Genomic DNA, 27,180 nt, shown 5'->3' on the forward strand with positions numbered 1-27,180 from the left:
TTAATTTCACTATGCTTCACTAACGTATCGGAATAATTCAAATTGTTCGCCAGTGGAAAATCGAGACTGTACTCCAGAGTTCCCATTACGCGTTCTTGTAGTATTTTTTACGGTATTTTGTGTGGAAATTTGGTTTTTGGGAAATGGCAGCAAAATGTATAAATTTGAAATTATTTAACAACTAAAAATGTACGTTGTTTAACAATTATGTATTAATATTAGATAAATATTAATTTAATTTATATTTCAACTACATATATTTCCATCAATAGCTCACGTGCTTTTTGTTAAATGGTCTTCTATTATTTAATATTTTAGTTTCATATTTGAATATTGTAAAAATAATTTTAAAACGTTTTCTCTTGTGTTTACTGCTTATCGATATACATCGGTTTGCCAATTTTTGATCGATGTTTGGCAAAAATGAAAAACATCGATACATCGATATCATCAGTCAACTTATTTTTATGTATTTGTTGTAAACAAAAAGAGCGCGATTTTGTGCAAAAATCGCAGTCTACTATAATAAAATGCACATCAAGCAGGTGAGTTAGCCTGCTGGCCATGTCCGGCACAGTCCAGTGATGACCGGCAGTCCACAATCCAAATCCACGCTCCAAATTCCAGATTATTATACAAGGCTTCAAGAGTTACAAGGACCAGACGGTGGTGGAACCATTCGACAAGCGCCACAACGTTGTGGTCGGACGCAATGGCTCCGGAAAGAGTAACTTCTTCTACGGTACACTACATATACATATGGCATAGAGTCCATAGCCAATCCATACATACATATATTCAATGTGATTCCCTCGTTTTGCAGCCATCCAGTTCGTGCTGAGCGATGAGTTCACCCACTTGCGGCCGGAGCAGCGCCAGTCGCTTCTCCACGAGGGAACCGGTGCCCGCGTCATCTCCGCCTATGTGGAGATCATCTTCGACAATTCGGACAACCGGGTGCCGGTGAGTAGCCATTAGATTGGACAAACCACCATCCAAACTTGGTAAATGAAAAAATAAATCGCAAACAATTTTCCAGATCGACAAAGAGGAGATCTTCCTGCGGCGCGTGATTGGGGCCAAGAAGGATCAGTATTTCCTCAACAAGAAGGTGGTGCCGCGCAATGAGGTGGTCAATCTGCTCGAGTCGGCCGGCTTCTCCAGCTCCAATCCCTACTACATTGTCAAGCAGGGCAAGATCAACCAGATGGCCACCGCCGCCGATTCCTATCGCCTCAAGCTGCTGCGCGAGGTGGCAGGAACGCGGGTGTACGACGAACGGAAGGAGGAGTCACTGAATCTGCTGCGCGAGACGGACAGCAAGGTGGAGAAGATCAGCGAGTATCTGAAGACCATCGAGGATCGACTGCAGACGCTCGAGGAGGAGAAGGAAGAGCTAAAGGAGTACCAGAAGTGGGACAAAACGCGGCGCACCCTCGAGTACATACGCTACGAGACGGAGCTGAAGGACACCAAGAAGGCGCTGGAAGAGCTGCAGCTGCAGCGCAAATCGTCGTCGGACAAGAAGAAGATCTACAACATCGAGATCCAGAAGGCGCAGGAGAAGATCAAGGATGTGCAAAAGAACCTAAAGGAGGCCAAGAAGAAGGTGCAGGGCACCAAAGAGGAGCGCTCCGTCCTGATGACCGAACAGCAGCAGTTGCTGCGCGAGAAGACCAAACTGGACCTGACCATCGTCGATCTGAACGACGAGGTGCAGGGCGACAACAAGTCCAAGGAGCGCGCCGACCAGGAGCTCAAAAACCTCAAGGTTACCATAGCGGAACGCGAAAAGGAACTGGACGACGTGAAGCCCAAATATGAGGCAATGAAGCGGAAGGAGGAGGACTGCTCCCGCGAACTGCAGCTCAAGGAGCAAAAGCGCAAGGAGCTGTATGCCAAGCAGGGTCGCGGATCGCAGTTCTCGTCACGCGAGGATCGCGACAAGTGGATCACCAACGAGCTAAAGTCAATTAGCAAACAGACGCGCGACAAGATCAACCATCATGCCAAGCTGGTGGAGGATCTCAAGAAAGATGCCACCTCCGAGAAGGATCTTGGCCAGAAGATCGAGGAGCATTCGTCGGAGTTGGAGCAACTGCGCCTGCAAATCGACGAGCACAACAAGAAGTACTATGAGCTTAAGAAGACCAAGGACCAGCACCAGTCCATGCGCAACGAACTGTGGCGCAAGGAAACGCAGATGACGCAACAGCTGCAGACGCACAAGGAGGAGCTATCGCGTGCCGATCAAGCGCTGCGCAGCATGGCCGGCAAACCGATCCTCAACGGCTGTGACTCGGTGCGCAAAGTGCTGGACAGCTTCGAGGAGCGTGGCGGGCAATCGGCGGAGATAGCACGCGCCTACTATGGACCCGTCATCGAGAACTTTAGCTGCGACAAGACCATCTACACGGCCGTCGAGGTGACGGCCGCCAATCGACTGTTCCATCACATTGTTGAGTCCGAATACGAGGGCACCCAGATCCTCAAGGAGATGAACAAGCTGAAGCTGCCCGGCGAGGTGACCTTCATGCCGCTCAATCGTCTACAGGTGAAAATTCACGACTATCCAGACGATCCCGACTCCATACCGATGATCTCGAAGCTGAAATACGATGAGCAGCACGACAAAGCGTTGCGTTACATCTTTGGCAAGACATTGATCTGTCGCAATCTGGAACGTGCCACCGAACTGGCCAAGAGCACGGGTCTCGATTGCGTGACCCTGGACGGCGATCAGGTGTCGTCGAAGGGTTCGCTAACCGGTGGCTATTTCAATACATCACGCTCCCGTTTGGAGATGCAAAAGAAGCGCACCGAATACACCAGCCAGATAGCCGAATTTGAAAAGAAACTGGGCAAACTGCGCAACGAACTGAAGTCCACCGAGAACAACATCAATTCGATTGTGTCCGAGATGCAGAAAACGGAGACGAAGCAGGGCAAGTCGAAGGATGTCTTCGAGAAGGTGCAGGGCGAGATTCGGCTGATGAAGGAGGAACTGGTGCGCATCGAACAGTATCGGGCGCCCAAGGAGCGTTCGCTGGCGCAGTGCAAGGCCTCGCTGGAGTCGATGACCAGCACCAAGTCCAGCCTGGAGGCGGAACTCAAGCAGGAGCTGATGTCCACGCTGTCGTCGCAGGATCAGCGTGAAATTGATCAGCTAAACGATGACATTCGACGTCTGAATCAGGAGAACAAGGAGGCCTTCACGCAGCGCATGCAGTTCGAGGTGCGCAAAAACAAGCTGGACAATCTGTTGATCAACAATCTCTTCCGGCGACGTGATGAACTCATCCAGGCCCTGCAAGAGATCTCCGTGGAGGATCGCAAACGCAAGCTAAACAATTGCAAAACGGAATTGGTTTCGGCCGAGAAGCGAATCAAGAAGGTCAATGCCGATCTGGAGGAGATCGAAAAGCGGGTAACCGAGGCGGTGCAACTGCAGAAGGAGCTGCAACTGGAGCTGGAGACGCATGTACGCAAGGAGAAGGAGGCCGAGGAGAATTTGAACAAGGACTCCAAGCAGCTGGAGAAGTGGTCCACCAAGGAGAACATGCTCAACGAAAAGATCGACGAGTGCACGGAGAAGATAGCCAGTTTGGGTGCGGTGCCGCAAGTGGATGCCGCCTACAGTCGCATCTCGCTGAAGAACATCTTCAAGGAGCTGGAGAAGGCCAATCAGCATTTGAAGAAGTACAATCATGTGAACAAGAAGGCCCTCGATCAGTTCCTCAGCTTCTCCGAGCAAAAGGAGAAACTGTATAAGCGCAAGGAGGAGCTGGACATTGGCGATCAGAAGATCCACATGCTCATCCAGTCGCTGGAGATGCAAAAGGTCGAGGCCATTCAGTTCACCTTCCGCCAGGTGGCCCAGAACTTCACCAAGGTCTTCAAGAAACTGGTGCCCATGGGCGCCGGCTATCTCATCCTGAAGACCAAGGACAACGACGGCGAGGAAATGGAGAAGGAGGTGGAGAACTCCGATGCCTTCACGGGCATCGGCATTCGTGTTTCCTTCACCGGCGTTGAGGCCGAGATGCGCGAGATGAACCAGCTGTCCGGCGGGCAAAAGTCCCTCGTCGCCCTGGCCCTCATCTTCTCCATCCAAAAGTGCGATCCGGCTCCCTTCTATCTTTTCGATGAAATAGATCAGGTGAGGCAAAACTAATACCCTAATTATAGAGCAAAAGCGTATATTGTATATTGTATATTGTATATTTGTCGAAAAGTATGTAACGTGTAGGAGGAAGCGTTTCCCAATCCTGTAAATTATATATATTCTTGATCTCGATCTGTAGCAGACTTTGTATAAACTTCGAGAGCTCGGAAACTATAAAAGCTAGAGATTTGGGACATGAAGCATGAAGCATGATTATATTTATGCCTACGCATTATTTATTATAAATATTATGGCCATGCCTACAAATCGGGAAAGTCAATCAGTTATTGAACTTTATCTGTTTATCTGGGCAATACCTATCGACTCATATAAAAATATTCAAAATCTAACTATTATTTAAGAATTATTAAGCATAAAAGTAAAGATATATTTGAAAATTTTGGCTAGCTAGGTTGCAATTGACTATAGCCGTTCTTTCTTGTTTGTGCTCATCATTACTAATTTTAATTTATTTTTGTGCAGGCCCTGGATGCAATGCATCGAAAGGCGGTGGCGGACATGATCCACGAGCTGAGCGACACGGCCCAGTTCATTACGACGACGTTCCGGCCGGAATTGCTGGAGAATGCGCACAAGTTCTACGGCGTGCGGTTCCGGAACAAGGTCAGCCACATCGATTGTGTGACCCGGGAGGAGGCAAAGGACTTTGTCGAGGACGACAGCACCCATGCCTAGGAGATTGGCCAGCCAAACAACCACACACACACACACACACACACACACACCCAGCCCACCATCCATCATTCATCATTCATCAATATTCTGACCCATAACCATAAGCAAACCCAATCCCAAACCCAAACCCAAGCTCCTCCTTCCCAACCGGCTGATCCGGATCAATTATTTTTATTTCGTAGGCCTAAGGTTATGTTTTTCACATTCTTTCGATCTATGTATACTTGCTACTTGTAATTTTCCTTAACATATATGAGTGTTAGTCTTCGGCCTTCGGTTTTCATCGGTGCTCGTTGCGTGGAACACTGCGGGCAGCGGGGAAAACCGGAGAGAGTTGAGCAACTCAAAACCCAGATCAATATGTAATAAAGCGCATAGAGAAATAGTTTTAACTATTATTATTAAAGCAACAAAATGTGTATTAAAAAGCGTATGCAAAACAAATCAAAATCTGTGTCTTCCTATGAAAGTCAATTGATGAGAAACTACGCTTTTGCGTAATATAAAAGTAATTTTTCAGATTATTAATTATTCTTTCCTGGAGTTTTCATAATTAAAACGTATTTTTAGCTTGCAGGGGACTTCAGTTGATAAATTTAGAAAATTGTTAACTAGAATTAGAAGTTTGAGATCTAATCTCGATAATGTTCATAAATAGTAAATTCCAGGGTATGTTCTAATTATGAAACTCATTATTTTGTGTTTTACAAGCAACTTGCAAGGATTTCAAAATAAATTGGAAAATATTTAACTTAACTTATCATTTAAAATGATACAAAGAAATTGAACTCAACTTGATCTTGAGTATTTTAAGTTCATGAAACATAAACTATAACAAAGTATTCCAACAAATAATTTCCCTGAGGTCGACTTATCCTATTTTAGTGTTGGCTTAATAGTTCCCAAATTGGTTTTGAACTTTAAATAGAGTTTACAAATTATACGACAAAATTAACACATAAATTAAAGCTTCAAACCAAGAACTCTGGTTTATTACACAAACGTATTGTTCAACAACATTGCTAGCTAGCTAGTGATTAATAATGAATCGTAGAAAATATGAAGGTGTGCCTTAGACCTGGACAACCAGGGCTCCAGTCCCCGTCCCCGGTTGCCCGACTTGAGTTGCCCTCAGCTGGCCACCGCATCCAGTTGCTCCTGGATCGCATTCAATGCAAAGATGGTGCTGAAACACATGCCCACGGTGGCCACCTCCAGCTGGGTGATGTTGTAGTGCAGCGGCAGGCGCCACAGCACAAAGTGATTGAGCAGAACGAGACCGGCGAGACCCAGTGACCACCAGTGCTCGTCGACGAGGGCGATGCGCCACAGACAGTGGACATTCCACAGTACGCATAGACCCAGCTGGGCGGCATCCAGTTTGATGAACGTGGCGCCAAGGGAACTGCGCGTTCCGCCAAACCACAAACTGGTCACGGCCAGCGCCAGGACAATGGTCCAGAGTCCAAAGGCCAGGCGCTCCCAGTCGGCACCGAAGAAGTCAGCCATCCGGGTGGCCGGATTTATGGCCTGCAGCTCACCCACCACCAGGGTGACGAAGAGGACGCAGGAGTACCTGCGGGATTTGTCGCAAAGCAGTCGCTGCACTGCACCCGGATTGGGATGCGTGTGCCGCAGCAGGCATAGCAGGCTGTGCCCGAAGTAGATCCCAAAGGCGGCCAGTGCCTGGCTGCCGGTGCTACGTTTCAATCCCCAGCCGGAGATGATGGCGAGCACGAAGTGGATGAGGCACAGGGACAGGCGGGAGGAGCCTCCGTTGCCACCTGGCACGGGTCCATTGGCCGGCGGCATGCTCCTGCTGCTGCTGCTGATAACCATGGTGTGGAGAAGCCGGTTGCCGGCGGTTATAGCTCCAAATGGAGATTCCCAATGTGGTTTGGGGCCAGGAGATTGCTGTCCCACGGCGGCGGTCAAGCTCCGCTGCCCAGTGCCAAAGTGCAAGCGGATTTAGTGGCTTAATTTCCAAGATTTTTCCACATTTGTTATTAATCCCAATTGGAATTAGTGGGACCGTTTATTGTCTTTACAAAAATCACACGCTCTCTTTTAACAGACATTTTAAAATGAAATTAAGCAATGCTTATTCTAACTAATTTATATGTTAATTATTTATTCTTAACAATAGTGATACATTAATTATATTATGAATGTATATAAATAATAAGCTATTTACATAAGGATTAGCTTAATCCAATGAAAAGTATTGAATAAAATTATATTTTAAGCAAAAGTATTCGAACGTCAGTAACATTTTCAATTATGTACTATTTATTGTCCAAATAGTAGCACAATAAATTATAACTGCATATAATTAATAAGTAATAATAACATTTTTGATTTATTCCAATTGAGTAAAATTATATCTTCAACAAAATTAATTCGAATTCAGATACAATTTTATTAGAAGTTAAAATAAATGTTAAAAAAAATAAATTAAATTAAAGTTATTTTGAATTTAGGTATAATTTTTTATTAGAAGTTCAAATAAATGTTAATTTCGTTTAACCATACCACAGTGCAAGATAAATGATGAAAATAATTTTTTTTAGCAATTAAAGAGTATTTAAATATGCAAAGTATTCTTGAAGTTTAAAAAATTTAAGTAAAGTCCAATTTGTGTATTAAATTTATTTAAATTTACAGTAAATAAATTTTATAGTTCTCGAAACACGGTCACACTAAAACATCGATTGCCATCAACGGCAAAGTCAAAAATCCATTTTAATCGATGTTAACTTCGTTTTTTTTTGCTCGACGACATTGACAAAACACATACTAGCATAAAAAATATAAATAAAATATAAATAAACGAAACGAAACGAAACGAAGCGAAGCGAAGGGAAAGGAAAGTAAAGGCTTGAGTTTATTACGACGTGTCTGCATTTGACCCCGGTGTCCGGAGAACTGGAAAGTGCGCGCTCGCCGTCGAGACAAGTGGAACAGGAGGATCTGGAACGGTAACGGGAGGAGCAGGTGGACAAGGAGGTGGCGAAGTGGACTGAGATTAGAGGAGCAACCAAGGAGGATATCGGGGATGGCTGGATCAGCGCTGCGTCGCCTGATGGCGGAATACAAACGTAAGGCAAAGTCCACCGAATATTTAATGACATGGCTTCATGGCTTCATGACTCTAATCCTCGCCAGAGTTAACACTCGACCCGCCCGAGGGCATTGTGGCCGGCCCCATCAGCGAGGACAATTTCTTCGAGTGGGAGGCACTGATTGCGTGAGTTGAGTTTGGATTTCCATGCGGATCCAATGACCTGGATATTGGAAAACCCAGATTTACCCTTTAACCTTTGCTCTGTTTTTTTTTTTTTTTTTTTTTTTTTTTTTCTGCAGCGGACCAGAGGGCACTTGCTTCGAGGGCGGCGTGTTTCCCGCCCGCCTCGTCTTTCCACCCGACTACCCACTGAGTCCGCCAAAAATGAAATTCACTTGTGATATGTTCCATCCCAACATCTTCGCCGATGGACGAGTCTGCATATCAATACTGCACGCCCCTGGCGACGATCCCATGGGCTACGAACTGTCCGCGGAACGCTGGAGTCCCGTCCAGAGCGTCGAGAAGATCTTGCTCAGCGTGGTCAGCATGCTGGCGGGTAAGAAGTCACCTAGATTCGCCTAAAGCATTCATTTCACTTTGCCCACTGGCTCAGGTATTAAGTGATCACTTGTTACCTCATTTGGTTTATTTATTCACTTTTTGAGTTCACTTTTCCATCTCATTGAGCTTGTCCCGGTGAACGGATGAACAGCTAAGCAAAGAGAACCACTAAACAAAAGATCAAGTGAACAACTTAACAAAAAGGGTTCATTAACCTTGTTCACTTTCCTATTGATCTTATTCATAATATAGTCAAAGTAAACAAACTAAGTGCGGAGCAAAGTGAACAAATGAACAAAATATCAAGTAAACATCGTAATAGCATACAAAATGTTCTCCTTTTTTTAAGTTCACTTACCTTACCTTGATCACTGACCCACTGAACTTGTCGCACAATGAACAAATGAACAGTGGAAAAGTGAACACGTTAAATGAACAAAGTATCAAGTGAACTAAATCACTTACCTTGCCTGTTCACTTGCCCATTGATCTTGTAGTACAATGTTCAAAAATGGCAAAAGAAAAAGTGAGTTAAATTAACAAGTTACGCTTTCTGTTCACTTAGCATCATGAGCAAACGCGACACCAATAGAAAGAATGCCTAGTTCTTGTACCATCAGCCAACTAATGACCTCGTTTTCAACCAACAGAACCCAACGATGAGAGTGGCGCCAATGTCGATGCCGCCATTATGTGGCGCGAACGAAGAGAAGAGTTCAACGCCATCGCCCGTCGATTGGTGCGCAAAACCCTCGGATTGCCGCCGTAGATGATTAACGGAGGAAATGGAACTGCAACTGGACCATGTCCGCCACCGTCGTCAACCCAATCTTCACAGCCCAACACGATTTCAAGATTGCGCCAATCCCCCGCCCCCACAGAAAATGCTAAAGCACAGCTCCCACAAAAAAAAAAAACCATCCGGCTAACCGACAAAAGACGTTTCAAATTAGCAAAAAAAAAATCAAGAGCCTAGCAATAAAATCGACTGTCAACTAACCACCTGGCAGCAGTTCGTCAACCTCTTAACTTATATCCTCCGGCAGCAACGATCCCTGGCTGCTTGAGAGGATCTGTAACGAGGGGTTATTGATAGTTGGTCGCGAGGGAAGGTCTGAGGTCTGAAATAAGTGAAAAGTTCGTAAAGAAAAAATGCTTTTATTTCCCATAAATAAATGTTTTTTTTTTATGTTTACATTTTGTGCCAGATAAATACTATTACTTTAATATATCTTTACAGGTGCAGCCGAACTTCATGGGCTCTTTTAGAGATCAATGGTTATAGTTTAGTTACGCAAACGTTAAATAGGAAAAACACTTACATATATAGAAAGCTATATATAGATTTAATTATGGTGCAAAATACCTCAAGGCAAAGAAAAGGTTTTCATTTAGCTATTTATGTTTTATTAGGCCGTTTGATGGGTTCTTAAAGTGGTTACATATTGCACTAAATATAGTTCCCAACCGATCATTAACCGAAATCCCACAAGCAAACGATCGTCGTTTTCATATACATTTTACTACACAATTGTAAATTTGTTCACTTGATTAAGTTAATTGATTAATGTACACTTTGATAAGGCATATTTCCTGTGTATATATGTAGGTGTTTTTTTCATACGTTGGATAAGTGTTTACGGGTGTGTGTGTGTGTGTGGTCAAAGTAGTTATAGTTATCTAATGGTTGTTGAAGGTTATTAAGCCACACGAATTTCAATTGACCGAGTCCGCATAAATTTATGCTTCGTTTTCGGGCCATAAAAAGTCTGCACCATTCCATATTGCCAAGCACAGTGGGCATTAATTTACTTGCGTGGCCCACTGTTGACTTTGCATATCGGTTGTCATATAACCAACTATAATTAACGCAATAAAATTACTTCTTGGTGGTCTAACTTTTTAACCACTATCATAAAAGTGCAGTTCTAATATAAAAACTAACGTTATGATTTGCTAAAAATTGGTCATATCAATAATATGGATTAGTTTTTATAGCACAATACATCTGGGCATAATTCTCGCTTTCCTATAAAAGTCTTTATGGTTACGGGTATAAAAACCGTTTTTTGTTTTGTTCTCATTAATTGTTCAATTTGATAGTTCAAAAATTAATTAAAAAAACTTTGGTATTCAACTATAAAAGGTGGTGTAGCATTTGATATTTTAGTGGTCAAAGGTTTGTTAAATTCAAACTTAGTTTTTTAAATGCGTAAATTAATTTTTGTATTTTTTTTAAAGAGTTTTAAATTTGAATTTTGAAAACTGAAAAAAAAGTTTTCTTGGCAAACTTTCCCCCAATTTGTGTTTTATTTTTTATATTTGATTTGTTTCTGTTTTGTCAAAATACCACTTAAGGAATGAATTTAATGAATGAATTTTTGAAGTATGAAAAAGAATTCATTTAAACTATTTAAAGTTGGTAAAAAATAATCAACGTACATTAATCTTGATGCCGCCGCTAATATCAGCATTTTTTTCGAATCCTTCACTTGGGAAAGTTCAAAATTATCACTTTTACAGACTGTAGATCCATTTGGCTTGGTTAATCTTTTTTCTTTTCGATTTCAAAGCTTGAGCTGTGCACCCAATCAATTTGGAAATGGTCATTATTTTTGGGCCCACTGTGCGCGGGTGTGTCATAGCCTAAGTGTGTGACAGTGAGCGGCGCAATTAACCTTTGCGAAACCGGTTAATAATATAAAATCTAATGCCATGACACTGTGCAAATAAAAATAACAAAATGACAACAGAATCGATGCAAAATAGAAGCAGGATTCAAAATGGATGGGGGGGGGTTGGTAAAGATTGGAAAGGTGGTGGTAGTAGTAACACAAACATGATTGGTTGGGTAACATTGTATAATTACATTTAAACGTATTTTTGGGTGTTTGGTTTGGACGACGCTGAGTCAACAGTCAAACAGCCAAGCAAACAAACAAATAAACAAACTTAACACGGGGTCAGAGAAATAAGAGCTGCACAGCGGTGACTAAAGGAGATGGATGTCGAGGGCCTCGACCAGCTAGTCCACATGGTACTCCGTCCGATGGGGCGAGCCGTGTCGCTTCTCGGCCACAAAGATCGCACTGATGCCCGCCAGGCTGGTCACGCCCCGCACTCCGGTGCTGCGGAAGTAGATCAACAGATACTGCTCGCCATGCCGCAGCTCCACATCGTCGGCGAAATCGAGACGCACCTGCTCCTGGGCATTGGCCTCCTGGTGCCGGCGCAGCCGCTGCCGGTTTCGATGATGGTGCCGACCATGACGATGATGGGCTGGCGTATCGAACGGATCCGCCTCGTGATTGGAGTCCGACGAGGCGGGCGATTCGGCCTGATTCACATACTCATAGGCCGCATAGTCCGCCAGACTGGCGTACTCCGCCGGATAGATGCCAATCCAGTCGTTGGGACCCTCCTCGAATTCCGCCTGCTTGCGGTATTCCACGGTATTCTCGTCGCCAATCTTCCAGAGCGTCAGCGGTGAGAAGACCACGCCCGGCGCCCGCACATTCGGATAGAGCTTCAGCGCAAAGTCACTGGTCACCGGCTTGTGATCGCTGATCGTGTACACGGGATGGGATTTGTACGAGCACTGCTCGATGGATAGCTGCATGCCAGGCTGGCGGTTTAGCGGCTGCACGGCGTACATGATGCGATCCGTCCAGGCCGGCCGCCGTTTCAGATCGTACTCGGAGGTGCCCTCGCGAAACTTGAAGGTGGGCGGAAAGGCGGGCAAACGCTCCTGCAGCAACTGAAAGGCCTGCTGCGATTTCTCGCGCACCTGGAACAATTGATCGCGCTGGATGAGCGCCTCGTGGTTGGCCTCGTCGCGCAACAGCTCGCGCACCTCCGTTGAGGAGTCGCCGCCCTGCAGCCGAAAGTTGAGATCGCCAAACCAGAAGACATAGTCATGATCGTAGATCTCGCGATACCGCTTGACATGGTAATGATGGTGCTCCAATATCTGCTTGTAGTCCTCGATACGCTCGTCCAGCTGATGATCGTGGGCGGCCAGGTGGGCCACCACAAAGGCCAGGCCGCAGCCGTAGAGGGTGAAGCGAACGCTGACGGCACCCTTGTTGCCCCAAATGCCACCGAAACCGGTGCGCGTGTATTCCGCCTCGATGTCCTGCAGATGCTGGACGTGACGGCGACGCACGAACATGCTGAGCAGCAGTCCCTGCATTTGCTCCGTCTTTACGGCCACATAGTCGTAGGCGCGGAGCAGCTCCTTGGCCTTGTGCGTCCATGGATCCTCCTTGAACAGGCCCAGCACCTGTTGCTGCGGCTGGGCATTGACCTCCTGCAGCCCCAAGGCATAGATGTCGGGCAGGTGGTGCGATTGTTCCGGCGACTCCTTTGCATCCTGCAGTCCCAGCAGCTGGCGCAGCGATATGTTATCCGGAAAGCGACTGCCCACATTCCAGGTGACCACGTACACCCGGTACGTCTCCAGCTGCTGCTTTCCACTGCCCATCGCCGCCGTCTCCGCCGCCGCCGCCGTCTCATCCACCGAACTCATCGTCGTCGTCTTGGTCGCCTCCGTTTGGCTCATTTCGGTTGCTCTGTGCAGAAATCCAATCCAGATGAACAGATAACCCAATGGCTGGCCACTCGCAGCTGTTGTTTACCCAACTGATTGAGTTTGTTGTGCAAACCGATGTTCTGTTTGCTACCGCCCCTAATCTGCGTTTTTTTTTTTCCGTTGGCCAAACGAGCGCGGTAGTTGCGACAATAAATATTGCACACAATTGTTTTAACACTTGTTTGCCAATCCAAGTCCAGTACAGCAACAACAACAACAACACCTGTGCAATGCAATAACAACTAGCTTGAGCGATTGGTACGATTTTGATATCGATGGCTAGATAAGCTACACAAATATCGTTATCGATTGGAAGACGATGAGGTATATTAGGCGCCAATTTGATAATGTTTCATTAGTTTTAATTAAAAAAAAACTTTATTACTTTATTTATTTGGGTTGGATATTTGCGCCTTTATTTTTGCTTTCTTAATGCTTTAGCTTCATTGTAAATACAAAATAAAATATTACGAAATGTTGTTTGAAATGGTTTTCAATGATCCAAAAATTCCCATATGTTGTATTTTTAGTGCGTTGAATATATCAACTTTTTATTTCCCAAGCAAACGTAATTTCGTAGCTCAATCTTTTTTCAAGAATATGTCATTACATGCGAATAAAACAAATTTGTGAACTTTAAATTTTACCGCCACATTTGGCACTCGTTGAAATTATTTGAAATACTCGTTCGAAATGTTTTCGCAGTATATTTATGTTATGCTTTTGGTATATTTTTTTATTCAGCCATTGGTATTTTTCAGAGGCCACGGCTGCGATCACACTGCCACTCGCCGCATTTTTACTCGTCACTTCACACGCGTTTTTTCCCAAATCGTGCTTTTTTTGTGAAGTGTTAATTTCGTTTCTTACAAATCAGCTCGGCGTTATATGTGCGCAGCCATTGAAAATTTGATTGCGGGCACGGAGCTAAAGTTGCAAACAAGTGCGTGCAATTTGCACGCAGGAAAATGCCAAAATTCGTACCGATTCGCAGCGCGCGTTTGTGTGTGTTAGTGTAAAGAAGAGTGAAGCAGAGAAGCGAAGAATTGCGAAAGCAGTGTGTGCGAGGCGGAAGAAGCACAAAGACAAAAGGGAGGCGATAAAAATTCGGACAGGCGGTGCTGTCCGGCGATTAAAAATAAAATAAAAAGAATACAGGCGGAATGCAGGAAAGGGGTAAGGGAATCTCAGCAAACAATAAGAACCCATCCCGAACGCCTTGCCCGTATTTGGTACCAAATCATTTTTCCCGCCTCTACTTTTACAGTGTTCAGAAAATTGTCAAAGCATTTCCACCCAGTTTGTGGAGTCAAACAGAATAGTTTTTGAAAAATCGCCGCGTGTGTGAAATCTCAACGAATCAACTACAAAATAAAAAAAAAAAATTTTAAAACCACGGCGTGCGTAAGCGTACTCACACTCTCACACACGCACAGACAGAAAGAGAGTAAGAGAGAAAGAGAGTGTCAGCGAGCGACACACACACACGAACTCGCGGGCAGGAATTGCAACAGTGTGTGCTCCTTTTTTTTTCTTTTTTTTTTTTACTCACGTTTTGTTGTTGTGTGTGCGGCGGCGCTTCTTTTTGGCTTTTTGTGTCTCTCTTTTGTGCCGTTGCTTCGCCGGCTAAAAAAGAAACCGAAAATTTGAATTGGCATAATGGAGGATGGACAGGAGCAGAGAGAATCCTCGCAAGCGGAATTGACTAAACTGCATCCACTGACGCCGCTAAGAGAGATGCCCGAAGAGGAGGAGGAGGAGGAGGATGAATCCTCGGCGGGAGCCCTGCACTCGGGCGGCAACAACAACGTAAGTACAGTCGACGCCTGGAACTCGTGTTCCCGAATCCAAATGACACCTAATCCAAATCCTTGTACACAACCACACACACACACACACATCCCACTTTGCAGTCCATCATAGGCAAGATGAAGAAGCGCGTATCCAGCATTCTTCCCGCCTCCCTCAGCGGCTGGTTTTCGCCATCGTCTAAAGGAGGCCCCGAATCCTCCGCTGCCACTGCCGCCGCCGCCGCCTCATCCTCATCCGCAAATCTCCGCCAGCCACGGCAGTCCAATGGACGCACCGCCACGAAACGGAAACGTGGACGCCGTCGCATCATGCTGGCCGAAGCGGATGCGGATGCGGCCGATGACCTGGATGATGGCTCCGACGCCAGAGGGCTCAACTACGAGGAGGTGGCCCTGGCCGACAACATAGCCGAGCACGATCTGGCCGCCGAGGATGAGCAGACGCGGCGCAGCGAGTACAATGAGTTCCTGCTGCGCAAGCGACGCGAGGCAGTTGCCGCTGCCGGCGGCGACGATGATGAGGTCGAGGAGGATGACCTGGAGGAGGAGGAAGACGAGGGCGACGAAGAGGACGACGATGAGGAGCAGGAAAATCTCCTGCAGGCCGCCGCCGTGCAGCCCAAGCGTCGACGTCTGGAGGTGAGTGCTCGCACATTTCGAATCATTTCTACATTTACCACTTACCACCACCTCATCTTTAATCTCTTTTTTTTTTTTTTTTTTTTTTTAGCTGGAGACCACCGTCAACTTGCCCAACATGCGTCGTCTGCCTTTATTGTCATCCACGCCCGCTGCTCCACTCGTGGGCGCCACCAGCTCCTCCTCCTCCTCCTCCACCCATATGTCGGGGTCTAGGAGCACCAGCAGCAGCATCCAATTGGCTCCACACCGGCGCAACCATCTCAATTTGTATGGCGGTCAACGGCAACGCGAGCCCGCCTACAACTTTTTCACGGGCAACGAAGCCGCCGAGGGCAGTACAGGGGATCTGCCGCACAGGTGGGTAACTCACGACCAGTTCCCATCCTTATTTCCAGCTAAAATGATCCCTTGAAATGGCCATCTTATACAAATTATTTCTCTGTGCCTATCTATGCTACCTTATTGATTTTCTAAAAGCTTATTTCATACTTATGAAGATTTTTAAAACTACCACACTTAAACAGATAAATATTTGAAAGAATTCTTTTTAAATACGTTTTTTAATAGTCACCCTGCCATTTTGACCTTACAAGTTAAGCGTAATATAGCTATTTATGCAAAACATTGAATCTTTTCAGCATACGCCGTTCGTTGAACATACCTTTCGGCGGCAGCAGCGCCGCAACTAGCCACAACAGCCTCTCCATCTCCTCCAGCCTTCCCAACCACAAGCGACCCTCGCTCTTGGGCAACCGAACTCATCGTCGTGATCTTACCATGGACGAGACGGGAACTGGTGCCGACGGAGATCGCCTCGATCATTTACTGAGGATCAGCAAGACCAACAACAACATAAGCAACAATAATAATAATAATAACAACAATGTCATCAAGTCCAAATCAAGACGAACCGAACTGTCGGCAGTGGTCGAACGAGGAGGTGGAGATGGAGGAGGAGTAGGAGGCGCAGCTGGCGGAGATTCGCAGTCCGAGGGCGATATAAACGATTACCACGATAATAGCGAAGGACACGATGGACTGCGACCTTCGCATCATAACAGCAATAGCAATCTGGAATTCTATGGCAATCTGCAGAGCACCAAGTCGATATTTAACAGAAGCAACGCCACCGCCCAACCAGCTCACCGCAATTCCACGTGGTCTCTGAACTCACTGAATCAGCGTCGTCGCTTCAATGCCTCCATTTACGGCAGCACATCGGCGCTGAGCGACAGTCGCCTCTTGAGTCGCAGTGCCTCAACCTCGGGGTCTGCATCTGCCTCCAGCTCGCCCTTTTACCAGGGACGCACCACCTTTGGCGGCAATTCCGCGAACAATCGCATCTTCAGTCGCAGCAATTTGAGCTCCTCTGCTGCCTCCTCAACGTTGGCCATTAATTCAGCCGGCAGCTCACCGGCGCATACGCTGCAGGGATCCCTATCCGGTGTTATGGGCTATGGCATGAAACCGGTGGACATGCGACCCTCGACCAGCAGTAACCTTTCGGAGTCATCAGTCGGCCAGAGTGACAGCAAAAAGCCAAGTTCCGGCTTGTCGAACACCACACTACGCATCCTCAGTCTGCTCGAAAGCTACTCCACGCCCCTGATCGATGTCAAACGCATGGGCAGCACCCTCAAGGAGCACCAAAGTAGTCGCCAGCATCGTCAGGGTACGTCGGCTACACCGTATCCACGTCCCTCGTTTGCCAGTGCTCCGGTGGCCAATCCTGTCAACGAGTTGGCCGAACTGCGCTCCAGCCAACTGCTGGTGCCGACGATGCAGCAGCTGTTGGAACGCCGACGCCTTCATCGCGTCACCCAGAACTCACGCGATCTGATGCACAGCCAGAACACGCGCGTTCTGCGAACGGAGAACAGCCAAGAGAAGGCCAATCAAACGGCGCCGCCACCACTCGTTGCTCCGGTGGATCAGCCGGCCAGTCATAGTCAGCACACCAATAAGATGCGTTCGCGACTCTCACACCAGACGCGCAGCAAGGAGCCACGCGCGGATCTGGAGGAGGCACCCCTGCCGCTGGATCTGCCACAAATCAGCTTCCCCGATATGGCCAGCACACCAAAGTTCGATTTGGTCATCAAACCGACGGTGCCAGTGGTGGACTCTTCGAAACCGCCTTCCACGCTCCCAACCACAAGTAACAAGAGCAAAATAAGCAGCAGCAGCAGCAGCAGCAGTAGCAGTAGCATCATCACTACAAACTCCAAGCAGCTGACCAACTTCCTAGTTAATCCACAGCCAACGGCTAGCGTTGTAAACTTTTCTGCCAATGGAAACGTTGCCCCAGTTGGTGGCAAGTCAGCGAAACGCACATTTAGCTTTGCGGAACCCATGCCACTGCTGTCTGGTGGCTCGCAAAAGAATTGCGTCGCCCAGCCGCAGAATATCAGACGCAATTTCTTCTTTCCGGCGCCAACTCCACTGGATGAAATTGAGCAGCAGAAGCAGCAACAGCAGCAGCAACAGCAACAGCAGCAGCAGCCAGTGCAGCCAACAATGAACGGAGCACCAGCACTGGGCTTCGGTGAGCAGTTTAAAAAATCATCCAAGGAGTGGGAGTGCGATGTCTGCATGGTGCGCAACAAGGCGGAGGTCAACAAGTGTGTGGCCTGTGAGACGGCCAAACCGGGAGCAACTTTGGCTCCACCACCCATGCCAGCGATTGTGCCGCTGGGCAGTGGCTTTGGCGATCGTTTCAAGAAATCCTCGTCTGCCTGGGAGTGTGATGCCTGCATGCTGTCCAACAAGGCGGAGGCCAGCAAGTGCATTGCCTGTGAAACTCCACGAAAGACTGCGGCGCCGAAGGTTAACAGCTTTCCGCTGATCACAAACAATTTGGCTTCGACATCGGCTGCCGTCTCGGGATCCGGTTTTGGTATGACCTTCAAGCCCAAGGCCAACACGTGGGAGTGCCAGACGTGCCTGGTAATGAATCAGTCGAGCGCCGCAGAGTGCATCGCCTGCCAGACGCCCAATTCGCAAGCGAAAAGCGCCAGCAGCGAATCGGCACGGAGTAACTCGGCATCTTCCTCCTCCTCGTCGACATCCTCCTCCTCCTCCTCCTCCGGATCATCCTCTGGCTCCTCGTCCGGTTCATCGTGTGGTTCATCGACGGCGCTATCCCCAGCCAGATCATCGTCGTCTATCACCAGCATTGGTTCCTCGAGCGACACGGGATCGGCTGCTGAGGCGCCCAAACTGGATGCGGGTTTTCAGAAGCTGGTGGCTGCCCAAAAGGCAGCCAGTTGGGACTGCGATGCCTGCATGGCCCAGAATGATATGTCGCGCCTCAAGTGCATTTGCTGTGAGCAACTGAACCCTGCCGCCGCCGCCGCCGCCAACTCCGCTTCCTCATCATCCGCCATCTCGATTTCATCTGGCAGCAGCGGTGGTGCGACGACCATCCCCGCCAGCAGTTTGGTGCCCAAGTTTAGCTTTGGATTTGCGACTGTTAAAGAGGTGGTCAAACCAGCCGCGGAAATCATTCCTGCCCCTTCAGCAGCAGCGCCAGCTACGTCTCAATTCAGATTTGGATTCGGTCAGAGCCAGGAGAGCAAGGAGAGTAAGGATGTGGCGGACAGCAAGAAGACGGTGCCAACTTTTTCGTTCGGAGTCGGCAAAGTGGAACAGCCAAAGACTGTAAGTTTCAAGGCGGACACCAAGGAAACGAAGGCCACATCCAGCACGGAAACACCAGCTTCAACAGCTCCAACAGCTGCACCAGCTGCTGCAGCTGCTCCAGCCCTCCAGTTTGTCTTCAAAGCTCCAACCACTGCAGCAGCTGTAACCACAGCCAGCTCAATCACTACCATTGGGAGCAGCAGCAGTAGCAGCACCACTCCTGCTTTGGGAGGCTTTAGCTTTGGCGCTCCAGCCTCATCCTCCACTGTGTCCAGTTCGACGGCCAGCTCAAGTGCGAACCCCACGGCTGTCAAGCCCATGTTCAGTTTTTCGGGAACGGGATCGGTATCGGGAGCTGGCAGTGCCGTCAGTGCTGTCAGCAGCACCAGCAGTAGCCAACAGCCGACGACCAAGGCGGCAGTCCTTAGTTTTGGTGTTTCCTCGAATACCATAACAACAACGACGACCTCTGCGACAGCCTTTGCTCTAACACCCACAGCAACGCCGGCGGCAGCACCTGCTCCGGCTGCCAATTTTAGCTTTGGAAGTCAACCGAAAGCAGCGGCTGCTGGAACTGGAACTGGGGCTTTCTTCTTTGGCCAGACGCCGGCAGCCATGGCACCAACTACCACCACCGTAAGCTCCATCTTTGGGTCAGCGGTGAGCACCACCAACTCCAATTCCAGCTTCAGTGGCAATACTGCCACCACCACCGCAGCCGCCGCCGCCGTTGCTGCTGTAGTTCCAAGCTTTGCGCCCACCTCCACCCCGCAGCTCTTTGGCAATTGGGGTGAAAAGAAAGCGGAGACCACGACCACAACCAGCAGCAGCAGCAGCAGCAGCAGCAGTGCGATTAAGCCATTCAGCTTTGGATCTTCAGCCGGTTTGGGAACGTCGCCGGCACCACCAAGTTTTGGCTGGCCAAGCAATGGAGCCGCTGGCCAGAGCAACAGCATTGCAGCAGTGGTGACCAGTGCGGCGGCAGTGTCCTCATCCTCGACCTCCACAATGGCGGCACCGGTCTTTGGCAGCAGTTCCATGTTTGGAGCCACCAGCAGCACCAGCAACAGCACCACCACCAGCATAAGCAGCTCACCCTTCGGATCGACGGCGACGACAGCGGCAGCGACGCCAGCGGCAACAGCAGCTGCTAGTTTAGGTGGCAATGGAGCCCTCGCCGGCATCTTTGGCAATGTGGGCAACTCTCTGGTGGCGCCTGGAGCATCGGCAGCCACCACGCCCGCTGCCGCAGTCGCTGCACCGCTGGCCAACATCTTTGGCAATGTGACGCCAATGGCAGCGGCTGCGCCTGCGCCCGTTTTTGGCAGCAGCAGCAGCACCACCAGCACAAGCGGAGGATTCGGAGCAGCTGCAGCGTCGGCGTCGGCCAACACAGCGTTACCAGGATCGAAGCTAGCATTTAACTTTGGCGGAGCAACAGCAGCCACGCCAGCTGTAAGTATTGTATTGTATTTGCCATAAGCCAAGTCACGTCTCAAAATCTCGTCAAGAAAGTGGATATTGTTAGCTTTACCGATATAGAACATATATTCTCAATCAGCAAAAGTGGTAGAAATAGCTCTCACCTTTTCTTTTGTTTAGTTTTTATTAGGCACATATAAAAGTAAAAACAAATTAAACTTAACACCTTTTTGTGACCGTAATAATTGTTCGATTTGAAATTCAGAAAGACCATTTTAAATTAAAACCCATAATTCAATCAAGTGAACTCTAAATGAATGATTTTTAGTATAAATATTGCAGCTTGGAGATTATTTAACTGAATTAAGCAAGGTTTTTGATAAAATGCAATTCTATTGATGATGGGACGAGTTTTTCTAATTATTCATCTTGACTTTTTTAGGCCGCTGGAGCACCATTTAAATTCGGGACCACCACCAATGCCCAGCCCGCCAAGCCTGCATTCAATTTTACGGGCTCCGCGTCGAGCTCAACTCCTCAGGCGGCAACCTTCAACTTTTCGGCCAATACGGCGGCCAGCGGTCTTGCCGGCGGCGATGTAAGTAGATATGTAATTGCAAATGCAGAATTCCCACAGTATAAGCCTTAACCCACAACCAACCACCTGACCGAACAATCCAACTATCAAAATATTAAACTATTAAACTATCAAACTATCCCGATGATCGAAGGTGGGGAGCTAAGCTGAGCTCGATGTGATGAACAATCCCTCTCTCACTTTCATCCATGCAAATTTGTGTGCGGTTGTTGTAGTCGTAGCTGTCCGTCATATTGCCCTTTAACCCTTTAGTTGCCGTCTTGCATGCCACCGTTATGTTATAGCGTTATAGCGATGATAATAATGCGCTTAACAATCGATCGATCGTTCGATTGATCGATCGATTGATCCTCCTAACATAACATATGTATCTCTGAACGATTATATTGATTTAGAACGTTCTTACTTACTCTATTTAGTTTACCTCTTAACTTATCTACATATATATATATTTACATATATATTTATTTGTATTCTTCTCTCCTTTTCTTTTTATCTTTTTTCCAACACCACCACCCTTTCTACACACAAACGATCGTGCGTGTTGTCACTGTTGAAATATTGTCGTATACCATGTAATTTATGTATACTCCCTAACTACGCCACCACTTCCATAAATCTTAATGTACACTCTCTGTACTGAAAACTGAAATACTATGTGGGCACGGGCACGAACCAACTTTACTACCAATTCATCCTACTACCACCTATGATTATGATTACGAACCACCAACTAAATGAACATGAAAATGTACCAAATGGATCTGTGAATATCAATCTGAATATGAATCTGAATCTCAAAATCCGAAACTGAATCTGAATCCGAATCCGATTCCGAATCGAAACGCAGTCGCAGTCGCAGCAGCGCATCTTCCAATTTGGTGTTTCGACGTCGGCGGCGACGGTTGGTAACCAAGCTGGTGGAGTGGGTGGAGCCACCACCTCCTCCGTACCGCCGCCCATGTTCAATTTTAACGCCGCGACGCCACAGATGCAGGTAATGCGAAGTCATGGTCAATATCCAATAGAGTTCCGTCGACTCAACAAACACAATACCCTATTGCCAATCTCCACTACAATATGCAACGATATACATACATACATACATATATGCCATTGGAAGTGTCAAAGAATATCTGCACAAATATAACATCATTTATTATCGAACAGAAGATCGATAATAGTATGTTTAAGTTTTAGTTTATCATTTTATTAGATAGCATATTCTTTTGCAGTTTAGAATGTCATTTAGTTGGTCACAAAATGTGATTTTTGAACCTAACTTCTTTTTGTTGTTATGCCTTGAATAAGTTATTATAATTAATACAAAAGTTAAATAATTTGGTTTACATACATTTTGTTTGCAAACAAATCTATTAAGAGCAAAAAAAAAAAATATTTTTACATAATTGTATTGTATTCTAAAAATGCTTAGAATTTAAATTTAAATTCAGTTTGTCAGAGATTTCTGCGGCAACCCTGGTATTGAATCTTTAAAGATATTTTTATCGTGCTTTCCCATATCATACTCCATTTATGTATATAGATTTAACATCAAACTTTATCCGCATGCTTACATAATTTTATCCATTTCCGTAGCTTTTGAACTTTGGCTTTAAATGCATGTGTCGTAGGGCTTGTCAAACTTTTCTAGCTTAGTTAAATTTAGTTTGTGTACGATGTGTTGTGTCAATTGTTTTCAGTGTTGTTTTGCATGAATTTATCTGAATATTTTGACAAGCACTCACACATGCATACCAGCATATTATCCACACACCACACATACACACACACATACAGACTCCAGAAATACCCACCCACCCACACGCACACTAGTGCGCACACCAGCTATCATTTTTCATGTAGCATCATCATTTCTTTTTGCACTCAATTCAGAGTGAATAAAAGTTTTTTGTAAATAACCCCCCAAAAAACAAAAACAAAAACCAAAAAAAAAAGAAAAGAAAAAAAAAGAAAAAAAACCACAACACCAACCCATCGTGAACCGTCGCTTATGAAAATTATTTGCAAAACAAAACAAATTTACCAAGGAAAACAAACCAAAAATATTCTTCTTGCAGTCAACGCCGAATGCCAATGCACCGTTCCAATTTAGCGCCGGTTCCCCAGCGACAGCCAATATGTTTGCGTAAGTAAGAGAGAGACGGGTGATCCGTTGGCGGGCGGCCGAACCTATCCCTACCAAATGGGTGCGAGCGAGACACGAGAGGACCCAAGCATCTCTTTTTTTTTTATCTCCCTCTTTCCCAATTTGAATTGGCCAATTTACCAACACAAACACACACTGACTTTTTTTATTTACACTCCATGCGTTTACACAAAAATATAAAAAAAAGGTGCATTATTAACCGTTAAATTGCATTTACGATTAACTAACTTGCAAGGCATTTGTTTTTGTTCGTTTGTTTTGTTTTTGTTTAGTGAAAAAAAAAAACTGGAAATCTATATTTATATTTACACAGAAGTTACACTAACATTTAAAATACTGCTTCTATATTTGTTTGTGATTTTCAGAAGATTTGCAAAAATTGTTTTTCAATATTGATATAGCCAAAAATTTTACCTGGGCTCCAATCACTACTTTCTTTTCGTCAATATATGTAAGCATTTTGAGGCAAAAAGTTAAAAAAAAAAAAAACAAAATAGTTAAATACAATTGACACATGTTTTTATTTGTTTTAAAAGCGATTTGAATGGTTCTCACAGTGAGTCGCTATTTTTATAAAGTTGTATAAAAATTTAAGCGAAAGTCAATCGAAATAATAATAATAATAATGCCAATTGACCTTTAAATAAGTTTTCTGATGAATTAAATCAATATTTATTAATGGCTCAGATTAAAAAAAATGTCCATAGCAATATTAGCTATAAATACTGTCACTAAAGTGATTGCCAGCCACCAAAATACATAAATTTATTTGTTTGTTTAATTTTCATTTAAATGTTTTTATCTATGAAATAGGAGTGCTATGTACTTTCTTTATGTTATATGTATTTCTGTCTAAAAAGGATATAAGATTTGCTATATTCTGTGACCATCTGATTTATTGTCATTTTCCACTACCACAGTTTGTGTTTATCTTTTTTGTGTGTGTGTTTCATTGTTTCGTTTTGTCAACAGCACTTGCCATTTCGTTGCCATAATTTTTGTATTTTATTTTTTTTATTTCTTTATTTTGATTTTTTCTAATGATTTAAAAAAAAAAAAAAAAAACAAGAATATACTCTCGCAATGCTGCCGCGCCGCCCGCGCAGAAGTCTCAAAAAGCGATGGTTATTGAACGTGACACTAATCAATGATTAATCCGCAGCTTCAATCCGCCAGCCGCTGGCAACTCGGCGCAGAATTCGCAGATGGCGCGTCGCAAGATCCGGGCTCCCATGCGCCGCCTGCCGCCCCGGTAGAAATGGCATCGCAGTCGGCCGTCGAGATAGCAGCTCCATCTGCTGAGGCCGCCATCGGATTAGGATTAGGATTAGGATTTGGATATGGATATGGGATGCCAGTGGTCGCAGGAGGAGGAGTCGTTGGACATGAACGTGAACGTGAAGCAGAGGGGGAAGACAAGACAGAAGCAGACATCAATAGCAAGATAAAAAGCCTCGTCCAGAGACGGAGTCGCCGGCTCAACGAGCAGTACCAGCAGCTGGAATTGGAACTGCACCAAGTGATCAAACAGCAACGTCTGAGCAAGTATCGATTTGTGCGACGGGGCAGCACGGACACTGAATTTGCCAGGATTAGAGGACAGGAGGCAACAGGAGTGGATGCTGGTGGTGATGGTGATAGTGGTGGTGTTGATGCAGCCCCACCTTCGATATTCCGACCAACGGGACTGCCACGCCACAGAATCAACAACAGAATTGGCCGTAAGCCAACTGGCGACCACAGAGGAGCAGGAGCAACAGGAGCAGGATCAGCAGCAGTAGCAGCAGCAGTAGCAGCAGCAGCAGCAGCTGGACCCGCAAGTCGACACGTGCTAAGGAGTCGCTACAAGCTGGTGCGGCGCAGGAGCTGCAGCGAGACGACGCCGCCGCAAGCCTCCGACTGAGACACAATTAATCACCTGGATTATAAACCGATCAAGGAGCATCATCATCATGTCCTCGTGGAGCGGACATACTACATACTACAAATGATTGCAAATTAAACAAAATTCGTTGGTTTAATTACGCACTGGTCGCGTTAGCGACAAGTATATAATTTTTAATTGCTTATATTTTTAAATTAATTAATTTTTGTTGATTCTAATGCTTAAAACGATACGATAATTATGTAATAATTATTTTGTGAAAATGTAAAGAAGCGAAAAAGTGCTGCAACAAATGCGGATAAAAAGAAATAGCGCAAAACGTAAACTACATTATGTATACATATATTATATATTATATTAAAATAAAATTATCTGTTTAGACAATTTTCGAACGCAGAGTGATCAGCCCGCTGAGCTGAGAAAATAATGAACGGTTGCAGCCTAAAACGTGTACGATTGCATTAAGTCTTAGTTTTTGTTATTGATTATTGATTTTAGAATTTAGATTTTAGATTTACATATATACGATACATACGACCTGTGTGTTGCCCAGGGGAGTGCAACAACAATGTGCAGCAGCCAAGGTGGCAAGCCAACAAATTAAAGCAAACAACAACTATCTAGCAACGTAAACAAACAAAACCTATAGCTAACAGATAAGTGAATGTGGTATTGGAAACAGACGGGTGGCCAAGATGGAAATGGAAATGCAGATGCAGATGCAGATGGAGATGGAGATGAAAATGAAAATATAAACCGGAAACAGTTACGATTATGTGCATGTTTTTTGTATACATATATTCATAAAAAACAATGAATATTATATTATAATTTTAATTTGATCATGTTTAAGTCGATAACAGAAATGGAAATCAGAAGTCTTAATGTTGAGAAAGAAACGGTATCATAATGTAAATAAGTAAATATATGCGGTATGATAATTTAAACATTTGCTGAGCATTTCTTTTGGGTTCTAGGGCTTTTTCTAACATTTCATTTCAGATTATAGGTTTTGAAGTTAATAATGGAATTCCTTGAGAATAACACATGTTTGCAAATTCGGATTAACTTTAGGACGCCCAGCAGAAGAAAACAATTATTTTTAACCCTAATAAGTGTGGTTGACCGGAACTGTTTATCACAACTTGGACAAAAAATCGTTTATCAGCAATGTTGGGGTTTTCTTTATTCCTTCAACAAGTAAATTATTTTTAGTGTGCAAAAATCGTTCTTCTCGAGTAGTTGTACTAATTACAAATGCTTTTCAAAATACTTGTAATCTACTTATTGTGCTCCTTTTCGGGTTTGCATGGCTCATTAGGCGCCTCCAAGGATAAAGAACGAAAGGTGTGTCTCCTTGATGATCCGCCAAGTCAGTGTGGCTCCTTTTGCCTGGCCGCACTCAACCCTCTATTCGAGGAGAGCGCGGATACCCAAAGTAGGCTGGTCAGGATCGAAGCAAGTCTGGCAGAGCTGCGCACATCCTGTGAGAAAAGCAACACTAAGCTGGGCGAGCAACTTTTGGCCATACACACGCTAATGGACACAATGGAGAAACGAACAGAAGTCACTCGGGAAACCGCACCACGAAACATTTTCGAGCGGATAGGCTCTAGAAACTTCTATATTGAAAATTCAGTTCGGCAGAATCGATCTATGGCTGCAGACACCTGTAGACGGATGGGAGGAAATCTAGCTTCGTTCCAAAATCAAAAAGAACTCGATGACATCATACGAAAAATAAAAAATGACAAAACATTCTGGGTGGACATTTCTCAGTATAAACTTGACCATCAGTTATTGGATAGTTCCGGTAACCCGGAAACGTTATTTCAAAGAATTTGTAGTTTTCGGATACCGTGCTGCGTTGGTCTGAATGCTCAATTTCTAAGTGAATTTAGTTGTGATAAATTAGAACATTTTATTTGCC

General features: G+C 45.5%; 5 protein-coding genes across 7 annotated transcripts; 3 read left to right on the forward strand and 2 right to left on the reverse strand.

The window, feature by feature from the left end:
* Positions 1-452: 452 nt before the first annotated feature.
* LOC108137690 (structural maintenance of chromosomes protein 3) lies at positions 453-5,305 on the forward strand. Its single transcript, XM_017259563.2, has 5 exons — positions 453-545; positions 628-742; positions 824-963; positions 1,040-4,159; positions 4,649-5,305. Exons 1-5 carry the CDS (start codon positions 531-533, stop codon positions 4,859-4,861), a joined length of 3,603 nt encoding a protein of 1,200 aa, XP_017115052.1. The 5' UTR covers positions 453-530; the 3' UTR covers positions 4,862-5,305.
* A 519-nt stretch (positions 5,306-5,824) lies between these two features.
* LOC108137691 lies at positions 5,825-6,910 on the reverse strand. The gene has a single exon (XM_017259564.1). The coding sequence runs from the start codon at positions 6,698-6,700 to the stop codon at positions 5,993-5,995; it is 708 nt and encodes a 235-aa protein (XP_017115053.1). The 5' UTR covers positions 6,701-6,910; the 3' UTR covers positions 5,825-5,992.
* A 711-nt stretch (positions 6,911-7,621) lies between these two features.
* LOC108137693 (ubiquitin-conjugating enzyme E2 G2) lies at positions 7,622-9,684 on the forward strand. The gene is made up of 4 exons (XM_017259566.2): positions 7,622-7,959; positions 8,027-8,108; positions 8,225-8,484; positions 9,140-9,684. Exons 1-4 carry the CDS (start codon positions 7,917-7,919, stop codon positions 9,256-9,258), a joined length of 504 nt encoding a protein of 167 aa, XP_017115055.1. The 5' UTR covers positions 7,622-7,916; the 3' UTR covers positions 9,259-9,684.
* A 1,648-nt stretch (positions 9,685-11,332) lies between these two features.
* On the reverse strand, positions 11,333-13,337 carry LOC108137692 (inositol polyphosphate 5-phosphatase K). Its single transcript, XM_017259565.2, has one exon. It carries the CDS (start codon positions 13,048-13,050, stop codon positions 11,515-11,517), a length of 1,536 nt encoding a protein of 511 aa, XP_017115054.1. The 5' UTR covers positions 13,051-13,337; the 3' UTR covers positions 11,333-11,514.
* A 517-nt stretch (positions 13,338-13,854) lies between these two features.
* LOC108137648 (nuclear pore complex protein Nup153) lies at positions 13,855-26,197 on the forward strand. 3 transcript variants are annotated; one of them, XM_017259474.2, is made up of 8 exons: positions 13,855-14,256; positions 14,348-14,889; positions 14,994-15,530; positions 15,622-15,890; positions 16,172-20,630; positions 21,040-21,195; positions 22,046-22,192; positions 24,528-26,197. In XM_017259474.2, exons 2-8 carry the CDS (start codon positions 14,740-14,742, stop codon positions 25,266-25,268), a joined length of 6,459 nt encoding a protein of 2,152 aa, XP_017114963.1. In that variant the 5' UTR covers positions 13,855-14,256; positions 14,348-14,739; the 3' UTR covers positions 25,269-26,197. The 3 variants fall into 3 exon arrangements, with proteins under 3 accessions (XP_017114963.1, XP_017114964.1, XP_017114965.1); XM_017259475.2 differs by adding an exon at positions 23,277-23,344 and having other exon boundaries at positions 13,855-14,889; positions 24,528-24,727; XM_017259476.2 differs by lacking the exon at positions 22,046-22,192 and adding an exon at positions 23,277-23,344 and having other exon boundaries at positions 13,855-14,889; positions 24,528-24,727.
* Positions 26,198-27,180: the final 983 nt, after the last annotated feature.

Source organism: Drosophila elegans, unplaced genomic scaffold, assembly GCF_018152505.1.
Source record: "Drosophila elegans isolate 14027-0461.03 unplaced genomic scaffold, ASM1815250v1 contig_149, whole genome shotgun sequence".
Taxonomy (NCBI): domain Eukaryota; kingdom Metazoa; phylum Arthropoda; class Insecta; order Diptera; family Drosophilidae; genus Drosophila; species Drosophila elegans.

What these genes read in the sequence shown, in the direction of transcription:
- LOC108137648 (XM_017259474.2), top strand. Translation starts at nt 14,740, where the DNA reads ATGGAGGATGGACAGGAGCAGAGAGAATCCTCGCAAGCGGAATTGACT. An exon ending in ACTCGGGCGGCAACAACAAC is followed by an intron (nt 14,890 to 14,993) that starts GTAAGTACAGTC and finishes CCCACTTTGCAG; the next exon opens with TCCATCATAGGCAAGATGAA. An exon ending in CAACAGCAGCCACGCCAGCT is followed by an intron (nt 20,631 to 21,039) that starts GTAAGTATTGTA and finishes TGACTTTTTTAG; the next exon opens with GCCGCTGGAGCACCATTTAA.
- LOC108137690 (XM_017259563.2), top strand. An exon ending in AAAGAGTAACTTCTTCTACG is followed by an intron (nt 743 to 823) that starts GTACACTACATA and finishes CTCGTTTTGCAG; the next exon opens with CCATCCAGTTCGTGCTGAGC. An exon ending in ATTCGGACAACCGGGTGCCG is followed by an intron (nt 964 to 1,039) that starts GTGAGTAGCCAT and finishes ACAATTTTCCAG; the next exon opens with ATCGACAAAGAGGAGATCTT.
- LOC108137693 (XM_017259566.2), top strand. Translation starts at nt 7,917, where the DNA reads ATGGCTGGATCAGCGCTGCGTCGCCTGATGGCGGAATACAAAC. An exon ending in CCTGATGGCGGAATACAAAC is followed by an intron (nt 7,960 to 8,026) that starts GTAAGGCAAAGT and finishes AATCCTCGCCAG; the next exon opens with AGTTAACACTCGACCCGCCC. An exon ending in CGTGGTCAGCATGCTGGCGG is followed by an intron (nt 8,485 to 9,139) that starts GTAAGAAGTCAC and finishes TTCAACCAACAG; the next exon opens with AACCCAACGATGAGAGTGGC.
- LOC108137691 (XM_017259564.1), bottom strand. Translation starts at nt 6,700, where the DNA reads ATGGTTATCAGCAGCAGCAGCAGGAGCATGCCGCCGGCCAATGGACCC.
- LOC108137692 (XM_017259565.2), bottom strand. Translation starts at nt 13,050, where the DNA reads ATGAGCCAAACGGAGGCGACCAAGACGACGACGATGAGTTCGGTGGAT.